At 37.8% G+C, this 14098-nt stretch overlaps 1 protein-coding gene across 1 annotated transcript in view; it reads right to left on the bottom strand.

The window, feature by feature from the left end:
• Positions 1-918: 918 nt before the first annotated feature.
• kcnk9 (potassium channel, subfamily K, member 9) overlaps positions 919-14098 on the bottom strand; it is a 52581-nt gene continuing 39401 nt past the window's right edge. Inside the window, exon 2 of the mRNA XM_039678338.2 lies at positions 919-6825. Coding sequence (XP_039534272.2) covers positions 5888-6825 — 938 coding nt within the window. The 3' untranslated portion in view covers positions 919-5887. The remainder of the gene's footprint in view (positions 6826-14098) is intronic.

Raw genomic sequence — 14098 nt, 5'->3', positions numbered from 1 at the left:
TGGGAAGGATTGTGTGGTGTGATACAGCACCTTTCACCTCCCATCATGCACTGAGAAAACAGACTAATTTTGGGCCCAGAGAGAAAGCACGCTCTGCACGCTTATTGACAGAAAAAGGAAACAGAAAGAAAAGACTTTGGCAACATGGTTATTTGCAAACAGTAGCTGTCAAAAAGTCACGAGATATGAATGCCGATTGTGTTATTCGGTGCAAGTATGAACGCTGTAAAAAATTATTTACATTATTTGTTATCACAACATTTTTTCTTTTGTGAAATCAACTTAAATACTATATGTAGTACATATAACATAATATTTTGAGTTTCTGATGATTAAATCGATCTCCTTCATTGTATTAACTCAATTTTTCCATTTCAATGAACGTAATTTTTTTGGCAAATTAAACCAACAATATTTTATTACAGTTAAGTGGTAAGTGCATCTATATGAGTCAGGGATATTATTAATATTAACTAAAAAAAAAAAAAAAAACATTAAAAAAATTGTTACTTTAAAGTAAAAATAAATATATATATTTTTTAGTTACAGCCATCTCATTTTTGTTTGTAACTTGTACTAAAAATGTCCCTGTTAAAAGTAAATGATTAATAAGTTATTACAACATATGTTTTAACGTTTCTTTAACTCATGAAAATAAGTTTTACGTTTTATACAACTAATTTCAAGAATTAAGTCGAAATCACTTAAACATCCAAGTTGATTGTACTTAAAGCAACTTTTTTACAGCGTTGAAATAATAATAATAAAAAAACCATATAGACATAAAAACTATATTTTAAAAAATAAAAAAAAGTGACACAAACCCAATAAAAAGTTTCTGTCACCAATAAAACCAATGAATGTGTGTTTATGCAGATTGCCATGCGATACAGAAACTGAGCACTCGGTACGAGAAGAAACGAGTTGATATTTTTTTTAATTAAAATTTTTAATTCACCCCAGTCATGTGGTCAAGAGGTCAGCCGGCCACAATATGTCATGCACACACAACAAATAAGACAAACAAATAAATTTAAATGCCCATTGCACGTTTTCCCAATAAAGGCAAAACAATATGTTGTTCTGACAGTCCGGACTTTGAATCCGTATCATGACGGACTCCCTTCTTTAGTGAGAGAGGGTCACACAGATTATTTGATGTAGTGGCATCTTTAAAGATCCCCCAATAATGGATACTATTGCCGAAAGAGATCACTGCAGAGCAACGTGACGATTATTGTGAATAATCATATTTATTCGGCAGCGTGAATCACACTGCTGTGGGTGGACAGACTGATTTAACAATGCAATTTTCCTCTAGCATTAAGATAAATATATAGTAGTTGAGAGTAAACAAATGAAAAAGAGATATTATATATAGGGGAGACCATGGCTGGTTGCTACATCATCATATTAACTCCTGCCACCCCATAATGATATCAAGAAGAAATTTGCGATTTATTTATTCAGCTGTTTTGATACACATTTGATTTATGTCAATGCCCACCCATAGCAGTAGATATGTTGCCAGTCATAAAGTTATTACATTTCATCCATTTCATACATACAAGCTTATCTGTCTGAGTAATTGTCATCAGGCTATTATATATAGTACGCAAGAACAGTTTATTAATGTAAAATACATATTATTCTGTCCTGACCCCAGAAACCATCATGTACATACATAGGTTAATGTCATGTGACAACCATAAAAAGTGGAAAATAATGCTTTTTGTTGTGCTAGTAAAACGGAAAGCGTATTTCAGACAGTGTTTACGTTAAAAAATATGTTTGTGACGCGGCGGCGGCATTTATGAGGATTAGTTGCTTTGGTTTTATTTGATGTAAGTGTTTTAATTTGTTTGCTTCTAACTGTATATCTGAATATGAATTTGAGTATGTGCCTCCACATTTTAAAGGTACCCCTTCAAGGCACATAATACAGTATGCTGAATGCTGTAAAAATGGGAATGCATCGGAGTTTAAAATATGCCTTTTTAATTTGTCAAGGATATAACTACTTACAATATATGCACTGTACAATATTATAAAATGGTAGCGATTTACATAAATTTACATGAGTGCTGCAACATATGCTGTGAAATCCAGAATGTCAGACGTCAAGCTGATTGGTATTAGAAGGGTTCGCCGTTTGAGCCTGGAAACGCTTCCCGCTGGCAGACTCGGAAATTGACTAAAAGAGTGCATGGGAGCAAACGGAGTCCCTCTGGAATTTCTCTCATTAATTAGTCTTGTCTGAAAACGAATTACTTTGGCGGGCACTTTGGGCTTTCCATACCTCAGTGATCCACATCAAGACAATTATTCAAGATTTATTTTCCCAAGAAAACATCAACAGGGTCCCAAGCCGAAAGACACTCACCACCTAAAGCCTTTGGCTAATTTTTTGAATAACCAATTCATGCTTTTCACAATGTGTCACATTTCACCAAATCCGGTCGCTTGCCCAAGAATCCTGGATTTTAGATAAAAACGAACCATCCTGACTGCTTCTGATTTATTTGCTTCACAGAGGTAAAATTAGAGACAAACTCTTAATTGAAAAAGAGGTGGTGAACTGAAATTGAAATCAATGAAATGCCCACACACCAAAAAAGACAAGTAATGGAACCGTTAATCCAAACAAACTCATTCTATACCCAGTTGTGGCCTAATGGCTACAGGTCGCGGGCTCAATTTTTAAAGGGATAGACCATTTCACAAGATGTAAACAACACTGGTCCAGAAGCACTTCCTGTTTCAGTTTTTTAACACTACATAAAAGCTGGGATAAAATACAACCAACAGAACATTTAAAACTGAATCAAAAAGTTCAACAAACATCTTTAAGATGTTTTCTTTACATGTGAAATAAAGAAAACAGTTACAAACTGAAACAGGAAGTGCTTCTGGACCAGTGTTGTTTACATCTTGTGAAATGGTCTATAGTTCACCCAAAAATGAAAATTAAGTTATTAATTACTCACCACCATTGCTGTACCAATCGCGTAAGACCTCCGTTCGTCTTCGGAACATAAATGAAGATATTTTTGATTAAATCTGAGAGGTGGATCACTGCTACATAGGCTCCTAAGGGATTGAAACTTGACGGCCCAGAAATGTTTAAACAACATGCGACAACAGTGGCTTAAGTATAAGTTTATCAAGCGACGAGAATACTTTTTGTGTGGAAATAAAACAAAAATAACGACTTTATTCGACTATTCCTTTTCATCCTTCAGGGCCTGAGATAAGAGTTCAAGACATTTCCACGACGCACGCGCGAGAACTTTAGTTCAGTTCTCGTCTTATGGGGTTGGTACAGCATGGGGGTGAGTAATTAATATCTTAATTGTAATGTTTGGGTGAACTAACCCTTTAATACCAGCAGGAAATGCCTGGGATGCGCTTGAACAAGGCACCTAACCCCCAATCGCTCCCCGGGCGCCTAAGTGAGTGCCTGCCCACTGTTTCCGGTGTGTGTGCGTGTTGACTACTCACACACACCGGAAACAGTTGACTACCCCATACTAGGACAAATTCCAAGTATGGGTTACCATACTTGGCCTTCACTTGTCAATTGCACAAATTCTTACTCGCCAGTGTTTGTGAAGTTAGTTATTATCTAATATTATTGTCTAGTTATTGTGAGTTGGAGTCTTGATCCCATCAAAACCACATAAACGAGCCACATGTCCTGAGTAGCATTACTCATTGGTCTCAGTTTAGGGACTCCTACTAAGGCCCTGCGTTTTCGTTTAAAAACGGAGACCTTTTGCTACGTTTGCACCTCCCGTCCAGACTAAAACGGGAAAAACGAAGACCTAAAATGGAGAAGTTTAGTAATGCTGCAGCTACGTTTTGCGTTTTGAATCTCCGGAGGGCATTTTAGTGTAGACGGGACAAACGCTGACGCTTGGCTCCATGATTGGGTGTTATCAGTAATGACGTATCGTTCCCTAATTCGTCGATCACTGTTTACACCGGCACGCGCATGCCCAGTGTTGGTGAATGGTCACGTGATCCGCGTTTTCAGTCGTTTTAATGTGGACGGAGATCATTTCTAATACGCAGATAAAACGCTGGTGTGGACGGAGATCGTATTCGTTTTAATTCTCCGTTTTTAAACGAAAACGCAGTAGTGTGGGCGGGGCCTAAAAGATGATTCTCAGCCAAATTCAGCAAGGTATGATTACAGAAAATAAGCAACATTTGGTCAAAGTGTAAATACCCAACGCATTCTCATCCTAGCGCGTCATATACTGACGCTTTTGATAATGTGTATACATCCAACGCACATGGCACCCTTTAGCGTCAATATAACACGCTTCGGTTATGGGTAGGTTTAGGTCTGGGGTAGGGTTAGGGTTAGGCCCATATATATATCTGCGTCTCATATTGACGCTAAAGGGTGCCGTGTGCAATGGATGTATTCGCATTGGCAAAAGCGTCAGTATATGACGCCTTGGGATGAGAACGGGCTGAAATACCTGTACAAACTAGTGAATGCTGTGGTAAATCCAGCATCTTCTCCATTTCAGGTCATTAAACTGGACATATTCATAGTTGAAGAGGTATTGCTCTGGATCTGGGCTTCGAGGGGTCAAGTCATGGTCTTGGTCTTGACTCCAACTCTGGTTTATTGGATGTTCCTAACTGTGACGCAGGTACTTATATATTATATTCAGGAAACAGTTAGACCCAGTAAAAGATTTGATTTAAAATTGCAAAGTGACATGATCGCAACTCGGCCAGTGAACAAAAACAATGGAGGGAACCATTGACCGATTTTCCTCAACGTCAGAGCTATTTTAGGCCTATGAGGTACCATCTGATTTGCAGGGCATCCTTCTCAAGACATAATCAAAGTGTAAAATACATAAATAACTGTCTTTATTGATGCATTTAAATAAGTCTCATTCAAATAAATGGTTGAGAGATTGCTAGGGTAAGCATACATTATACATTGATTGTTCACAATGGAATAATAGTCGAGTCAACGTGCTGTTTTTTAATAGGAATCCCGATGAAAAACAATCATTTGCGATGCCGTAACGTTCCCATCGTGAGGCCCAGTTTTAGTGGATGTGGTTCAACTTTCATTTCAAACAATAGTTTTAAAAGGGTTATTTGCTTTTTAAATTGAATCCAGAGCTAAAGTAGCTAACGCTTGGTTTCGTAACCGCATACGCATACCAGTTTGAACAAAGCACATGCAAGTATTCTCCTCTCAGGACCGACTTTTGCTGTCTCTCGTCTGTCACCTCTAAATATAACGTCTCTACACAAACGTATAATTTACAGAAAACTTTTGATTGAAATTAAACGAACAAAAACGGGAAAAAAAACCCAACTAAACAAAATGATGACGCACATCAAACATGCTATGGTTGGCAACGATATTTTGGCATGATGTGAATCAATGTCTTATTCTTCTTAAATAGAATTGCTTATAGAAAACAATACCTGATACTGTGTAGTCCTTTTCAAATCAGTTTTATCGTTATTTCCTCTTCGTTGGTGTGGCACTTGTATCTTAAGAAAGAACCGGCGGCTGCTCACCGTTTGATAAAACACATTTTCGCATGTTCCTTAAAAAATTATATATATATATCTCTCCCTTTGTATTATTCAAAACACAAATCGTCTGATAAGATAATCAGGGTGTTATTATTTTATCCAAACCCGCTCAGGTGCTGCTCGGAAGGCCCAGGTGAAGTTTTCTGCAAAAATAGATATCCATGCGTCATGCTTTTTTTTAAGAAGCTCTCATATATCCATCAAACGTTCAAGCGTCCTGCTCGCGTGATCGCGTAGTCATCTCGCAATGCCGAAAAAAGTGCAGGAATGAGGTTTGGTAGAGCAGCAGCATTGGAAATGTGTGTCCTCAGATGGACTTGCGTCGTCTCATGAGCCGGAGGTTTTCTGTGAAGCTGTGGAGCCCGGGTGAGACGGAGCTGATGGGGGAGGGAAGGAAGCTGTTTTTCAACGTGCTCGGCGAGATCTCCTCTATGCGGTAGGACACCGTCGAGTGGTAGTGATGGTACTGATGGGGGCTCAACTGAGAGCCGAACGAGTTCTGGTGCTGAAACGCGCCTCCGCCGCCGCCTCCTCCTCCTCCTCCACCCATTCCCAACCCGAGACCGACGGAGCTCCCGAACTCATGCGAACGGTAGCGCATGCAGGAGCAAACGGACTGGAGATCGGTGACCTCTGGCCTGAAGCGGTGCTGCTGCTGCTGCTGCTCTCGTCTCCGTCGACTCCTCTGGAGCGTGTCCTCCTGGATGTGGATGATCATGCTACTGCGGTTCCCCGCCAGGGAAGCTCTCTCCTCGGCGTCCCGTCGCTCGTCCTCGCTGTTCATGGTCAGGAAACGGAGGACCACCAGGTTGAGAAAAGCCCCGATGACCGTCAACCCCACTAGGATGTACATGAAGCTGAACGCCACGTAGACGGGTTTTCTCTGCAAGGCTTTGTTCTTCTGCAGGGCCACAAAATCCCCAAACCCGATGGTGGTGAGTGTTATGAAACAATAGTAATAGGACTGAAAGAAACTCCAGTCCTCGTAGTGGGAGAAAGCTGCCGCGCCGATGCAGAGCGTTCCCATGCAGGAGAAAAAGCCCATGGTCACCATGTTCTCCATGGAGACGTCCGTGATGCGCATCCCGCAGCACTTTTTGATGCGCTTCAGCAGGTACTTGACGAAGGTGTTCATCCTCTCGCCGAGGCTTTGGAACATCACCAGCGTGAGCGGGATCCCCAGCACAGCGTAAAACATGCAGAACGCCTTCCCCGCATCCGTGCCCGGAGCCGCGTGACCATAACCTGGAGGACGGAGAGAGAGAGAAGTGATCAGATCAAAGATGACAACTAACTATACTATGTAAAAAATTGGAAAAAGAAAATTAAAAAAAAAAAAAAAAGATGACAACTAACAACAAAACTGAGCGGGCTGAGAATACCGATGCTTAAAAAATCTGGGCTGGTAACCAAATGTTGCAGGTGTGACTGTGAACCCGCTGCCACCATTGCACCGCTTGGGTTTTTAGTTTGTCGATTTTTTTTCCCACACCGTAAAAAATAAATATTTTCAAGATTTGTTTTCACAACATTTTTTCTTTTGTCAAATCAACTTAACTTATTTATTTAGTTGAGATAACTTATTATTTTGAGTTTCTGATGATTAAATCAATCTCCTTCATTGTATTAACTCACTTTTTCCAGTTCAATCAACTTAAAATTTTAAGGCAGCCAGGATACTTACTTTTTTAAGTTAAACCAACAAAAAAATTTTACAGTGCAGGTAAAAACAGATCCCTAAAACAAGTTCAAATTTCCCTTAAAAAGTGCAAAGCAACTTCACTTAAAATATTAAAGCCCCCTGTGGTGAAAATCAAGCATTTAATGTTTGTTTATATGTCTATGCTTTAAGACAAACCATGTGCAAATTCATAATTGCAGAGTATTTTCTCCTTAAAAATGCAGTGAAAAAAAAATCGCTGATGTTTCTGATGTCACAAACTACCTTGTAACCAATCACATCAATCTCTGAGCTGGTGTGAGTGAGAGGAGGTGGGATTCATTTGCATAATCATGGAACCGTGTTTACTAAATGAGGCAAGGGTGTAGAGTTACATTCAAGGGAAAAAATTCATTTTGGTGATCAAAGATGAGGTAAGACTTAAAGGAGTAGTTCACTTTAAAAAAAAAACTTTTGCTGATAATTTACTCACCCCCATGTCATCCAAGATGTCCACGTCTTTCTTTCTTCAGTCGAAAAGAAATTAAGGTTTTTGATGAAAACATTCCAGGATTTTCTCCATATAATGGACTTCATTGGGAACCAAACGGTTCAAGGTCCAAATGAGAGTTTCAGTGCAGCTTCAAATGGCTTTAAACAACACCAGACGATGAATAAGGGTCTAATCACCATTCGAGTCATGACTCAAATAAAGATTTGTTCATTTTGATGAACGATTTTGAACAGGAGAGTCACGAACACACATCACAGAACAGAGCAAGGCGACCATTTGTGCTTATAAAATTTAAACTTTTTATTTATTTTTTAAATGAGCGATCGTTTCGCTAGATAAGACCCTTATTCATCGTCTGGTGTCGTTTAAAGTCCTTTGAAGCTGCACTATAACTGCACAGGACCTTGAACCATTTGGTTCCCATTGAAGTCCATTATATGGAGAAAATCCTAAAATGTTTTCATCAAAAACCTTAATTTTTTTTCGACTGAAGAAAGAAAGACATGGACATCTAGTGAACTACTCCTTTATAAGATACAATTCAGTGGGACTTTAAGATTTAATTTTAAGAGAATAAATGATAGAGAAATAGAGATTATTTTTGCTGAGCTTATTGAATAGTGTCCAAATTGATCCAGAGTCCAAATTGATCATACACTGTAAAAAGAATGCCTTAAATTTGAAGTACAATCAACTCGCATAAGTCATTTCAACTTAAATTACATTAAAATGACTTAAAAATGAGTTGAACATCTTTTGATGAGTTAAAGCAATGTAAAAACATATTGATCGTATAATTATTATTTTATCTCCAATCGCAACAGTGATTTAACAATAGTAGCAACTAGCAGCAAACAATGGTTTGTTGTTCCTAAAGTGCTTCAAAAACCATTAAAGAAACTTCAATCTTGTTGTTCTAGACGGATTTCCCCTGGGATAACTGTGCTGTACGCCAATTTGGGTAAAAAGCATTAGCTATAAAGTAGTAAAGGTTACTTAAGAAACTGCGTTCCAAAAGCACCAGAAAAAATAAATAAAAAACGTATCGCATATTGGCAAGCAGAAAGTAGCAACGTGGTGTGATTTCATTAATGTAATTCTACTCTGCTAACTGGCCAACTTCTATCATCTTCACCAAATTCCAAGAAGCCAATCAGTCACTTTCCAAGAACTGAAAGTTTCTCCAATGTTGGCTTCGCCTGCAAATGCACTCGGGCAGAAAATGTGAGCTGACTCACGCACCATCTTAGCCAAAACACTGAGTATAGGTCACGCAAACCAGGTGTCTCTTTCATCTTATTCTGGGCTCAGAGATTACATGGGGTGTCTAATTAGTGCCAGGTTTCCTCCCTTGCCCCCTTGGCCCGCTTCTTAGGAGGGCGAGAAAGGAAGGTAGGCGTCACAGGTTTCGAAAAGAAAAGAAGAAGAAAGGATTGTTGAGCCAGTAAAGCTTTTAGCTAAATTAGACTTTATCGGGAAATAAAAAAGACTAAATTCGCTGACTCACATCGAGCCTTTCTAATACAGTCTTTGCTGATGAGCAAGAAAATAAGTGACAAGACTACAGTAAAAATGGATTACATCCCACCTTACTATGCCAAGACAAGCTTTCATTCGCACTGAGAAGACATCATTCAAAGAGCTTTAGTTACAGTTGCATACACATTGAAGTGCTTTTTAACAGGCTTGCTTAAAGTTACTGTAAGCAATTTCACACATTTTGCTAATTTACACTAGACTGAACCCGGTTCCTTTAATCAAAAGCCCTATTATAAAGACCACGCCCACCAGAACATTGCAAAAATATTGACAGGCAGAAAGCACTTTTCAGCAGTTCAGCAAAAAAACGAACACATTTTTCCATTAATTCCCATTCAAACGTTGCAGAAATCAATATATATAAACAAACACACAAAAACAGTTCTATTACAGTAGATTTAAAGGGACACTCCACTCATTTGTATTAAGATTTCCATTGTTAGAAACCCAGTCATACTACTGAATGGTCGTGCAACACTCTCTCATTTTCCCCTGAGATGAGAGAAATCTGCTATTTACCTTTTTCACTTCCTCCTACAATGACGCAAAAATCATAATTTTTACGTCATTGTAGGAGGAAGTGTAATGGTACGTTCACACCAGACGCGAATAGCGCGTCCGGCGCGAATGATTTCAATGTTAAGTCAATGCAAAGACGCGTTACACGCGTGAAAAATTCCTGCGGCGTGAATGAGGCGTCAAGTTCGCGCGAATGGCTTGAATTGAGCGTCTGGCGCGTTAAGCGCGTTACGCGAGAATGATTTAGTTAGTGTCATTTGTGCATTCACGTGTTTGACGCGAATTCGCGTCTGCCGCCGAGTTGAAAAATCTGAACTTTGGCGTGAATTCGCGCCACGTTAACCAATCAGGAGCCTAGCTGCTTGCTCACGTGGTGAAGTGTCTGGATGGTTCAATAAATTATTTTGTATATGACTAAATGCATAATGGGATTATGCACAACAAAGCAAATATTTTATCAAATTATTTATCACGAAAGCTGAGTAGTAACTTTAGGGGTTACCTAACAACAATTTGTTGAACAAATCTTGTCATTTGGTATGTCATTTGGTTGATTCAACGAACAAAATGAACAAAATGACTCGAAAAAATATTCGTTCATTTTGATGAACGAGTTCGAACAGGAGAGTCACGAACGCTCATCACAGAACAGAGCAAAGTGAGCATTTGTGCTTATAAAACTTAAACTTTATTATTTATTTTTTAAATGACTGATCGTTTCACTACATAAGACCCTTATTCATCGTCTGGTGTCGTTTAAAGCCATTTGAAGCTGCACTGAAACTCTCATTTGGAGCTTGAACCGTTTGGTTCCCACTGAAGTCCATTATATGGAGAAAATCCTGGAATGTTTTTATCAAAAACCTTAATTTCTTTTCAACTGAAGAAAGAAAGACATGGACATCTTGGATGACATGGGGGTGAGTAAATTATCAGCAAAAGTTTTTTTTTTTTTTAAGTGAACTACTCATTTAAGTACCTTGTGAATCACTGAATCACTAAACCGATTCAATGAAAAGCATAGATTCAGTCAGGAATGCCACTGTGTGTGTTGCTCAGAAAACAAACGGCTGTGATTCTAAGTACTAAAAAGTTTAGTCTAAAAGTATTAACTAAGTAATATCACACTTACAATCATGAGGGTGGAAGGATGGATGGATGGTTTTAAAATATCGAAGATTCACAACATAAAAAATAATGCAAATATTTGACTAAAAAAAGAGAATTGTTCTTAATTTGTGTCACTACAGAAATAGCAGCAGATTTAATGAGAATGCATCCCATTGACATATAGCCTCTTGAAAACCTTCTGAACACCCACTGGACGGCCCACGCCACAGTGCTCAACACCCACAAACACATGCATTCATTACCGCAATACAAAACGGCCACGCGGCTCAACTCCTGCAGAGCACTTGTACAAACTTAACTGGCTTTTACTGATCTTTTGGACTTGTAAGGATTGATCTCTCAGTTTCCCTGAAGGCCGCCTGCCTACTTGAGCGTACGGCTATGGATTCTATTTATAGAAGTCGAGCCTGATCGATTCGATTTGCAAGCGGCACCAGGGAGAGCTTTCTTTTCTTTTTCACTGGGTACTTGCTCTTTTGACCTCATGTGCATACACACAGGCACTTATTGGAAATATGGTGTGTACATTTCATATTATCACTAAGCTGTGGTGAAATATTGGAGAAAAAATGTTGTTGGGCTCAATATAGGTTGAAAGGTGAAAGGGCACTTGGATAGAATTGGCAGCGTATATGACTGATATCTGAAAACAAAAATAAATTCAATACAGCTGCATTTTAATGATGGAACATATTGTGTGGAGCTGTCGATAATTTCATTTTGAAGAGCATACTTTTCCAAAACTCAGTCAAATGTAAATGTTGAAGAAGGCTTTTTGCTTTACACATCCCTTTTCCATAAAACAAACAGGCAAAAAAAGAAAAAAAAGAAAAGAAAATAAATTAACACTTTTATTCTGCACGGATGCATTGAATTGTTCAAAAGATTTCTATTTAAAATGAATGAAGCCTGAATTATATATCAGCCTAATAACATAGCCTAATAATAATCATCATCAAATGATTTCTGAAGGATCATGTGACACTGAAGACTGGAGTAATGGTGAAAATTCAGCTTTGATCACAGGAATGAATTACATTTTTAAATATATTACAATAGAAAAGATTTTAAATTGTAATAATATTTCACAATACTGTTTTTATTGCATTTTTTGATCAAATAAATCCAGTCTTAGTGAACAGAAGAGATTTCTTTCAAAAACATTAAAAACATCCGACAGACCCCAACAGACACTCTATAAAATTAGTTATGTTATATATTAAAAAAAAAAAAATATTCAAATATTAACATGTTTAAAAAAAAAAAAAAAAAAAAAGCAACACATCAACCAGTTCTGCCACTATAGTTGGGTGTGTGTTGACTAGTGGGTCACATGACTTTTTGTATTAATGGTGAAAACAGGAAAAATTCACTTTTTCACAAACTGTTCCAGCAGGAAACACACTCTGCGTGAGTATTTTTACACCTTAGTAGGTAACACTTTACAATACGGGTGCACTAATAAGACTAATGCACAGATAATACTGAATTAATGCGAAACTAATGATTATTTAAGCTATTCATTAATGATTAACACATTAGGAACTAATTAAGAGTCTCTGGGGTTAATGTATTAGTTCATACTTGTTATTAATTAAATATGTAATTGTGGATTCATTCCATAATAACTCATTTTTTAACTAATAGCGTTAATTAATATGTTAATTGCCAGAATGAGCCAAAGCCTTGTATTTCAACTACCAGATAATATGACAGGTACACTAATATGCATTAATACATGATTAATTACTTCATTGTTAGTGCAAATTCATGTGCAAATTACAACAATTACTAAATGACTAGTTAATAATGATGTGCCCCAAAAAGTAAAGTCATAACATAATGATACCTTTGCAAATCATTAGCTAATGATTAATTAAAGCAGACAACTGAAAGTTTAAGTGCATAGCTTTGACTAATTATGGTAATTAACACATTAATTTACACTAGTAGTTAATAAAATATGTTATTAAGGAATTAATACACAATGACACATTGAATTAATAGCAATTCATGTATTACTTAATCTATTAATCATACAGACTCTTTATTAGTTGCTGATGCAGTAATCATTAATTAATGGTTTAGTTCTTCATGAGTTATATATATTAACTCATGATTATCTGTGCATGAATTAATGCATATTAGTGCACCCGCATTGTAAAGTGTTACCCATTAGTACATACATTAATTTTGTATAATATCGGGAAATCGATTTGGAATTACATAAAAGTAAAATGAATCGAACCTGGACCACTTTATATTTCAACATAATCTTTAAGAGCTGCACACATCTGAGTAACTTTAAAGTGTTAAAGCTAAAAAAATGTGCAAATCCATAACACCCATACCATTCAAAAGTGTGGCATAATTAATATATTTTTAAACATTTTGAAAAAAAAGTCTCTCCTTCTGACCAATGCTGCGTTTATTTAATCAAAATTACACTAAAAACAATTATATTGTGAACTTTTTATTATAATTAATATAATATAACAGTTTTCTATATATTTTGATATGCAAATAAGTGATAAGCTGGATATTCATCATCATTACTCCAGTCTTCAGTGTCACATGACAACGCATTCTCATCCTTGAGCGTCATCTAACTGACGCTTTCGACTATGCGTCTAAATCCGACACACATGGCAACCTTTTGCGTCAGTTAGATGACGCTCATCCTAGGGCGTCATCTAACTGGGCATGCGTATAAATCCGACGCACATGGCAACCTTTAGCATCAGTTAGATGATGTTCATCCTAGGGCGTCATCTAACTGACGCTTTTGACCATGCGTCTAAATCCGACGCACATGGCAACCTTTTGCGTCAGTTAGATGACACTCATCCTAGGGCGTCATCTAACTGGGCATGCGTATAAATCCGACGCACATGGCAACCTTTAGCATCAGTTAGATGACACTCATCCTAGGGCGTCATCTAACTGACGCTTTTGACCATGCGTCTAAATCCGACACACATGGCAACCTTTTGCGTCAGTTAGATGACGCTCATCCTAGGGCGTCATCTAACTGGGCATGCGTATAAATCCGACGCACATGGCAACCTTTAGCATCAGTTAGATGACACTCATCCTAGGGCGTCATCTAACTGACGCTTTTGACCATGCGTCTAAATCCGACGCACATGGCAACC

Source organism: Pimephales promelas, chromosome 18, assembly GCF_988280905.1.
Source record: "Pimephales promelas chromosome 18, fPimPro1.hap1.1, whole genome shotgun sequence".
In the NCBI taxonomy this organism is placed as follows: Eukaryota; Metazoa; Chordata; class Actinopteri; order Cypriniformes; family Leuciscidae; genus Pimephales; species Pimephales promelas.
Note: the sequence above shows the minus strand (reverse complement) of the source record. Positions and strands in the feature narration are given on the sequence as shown.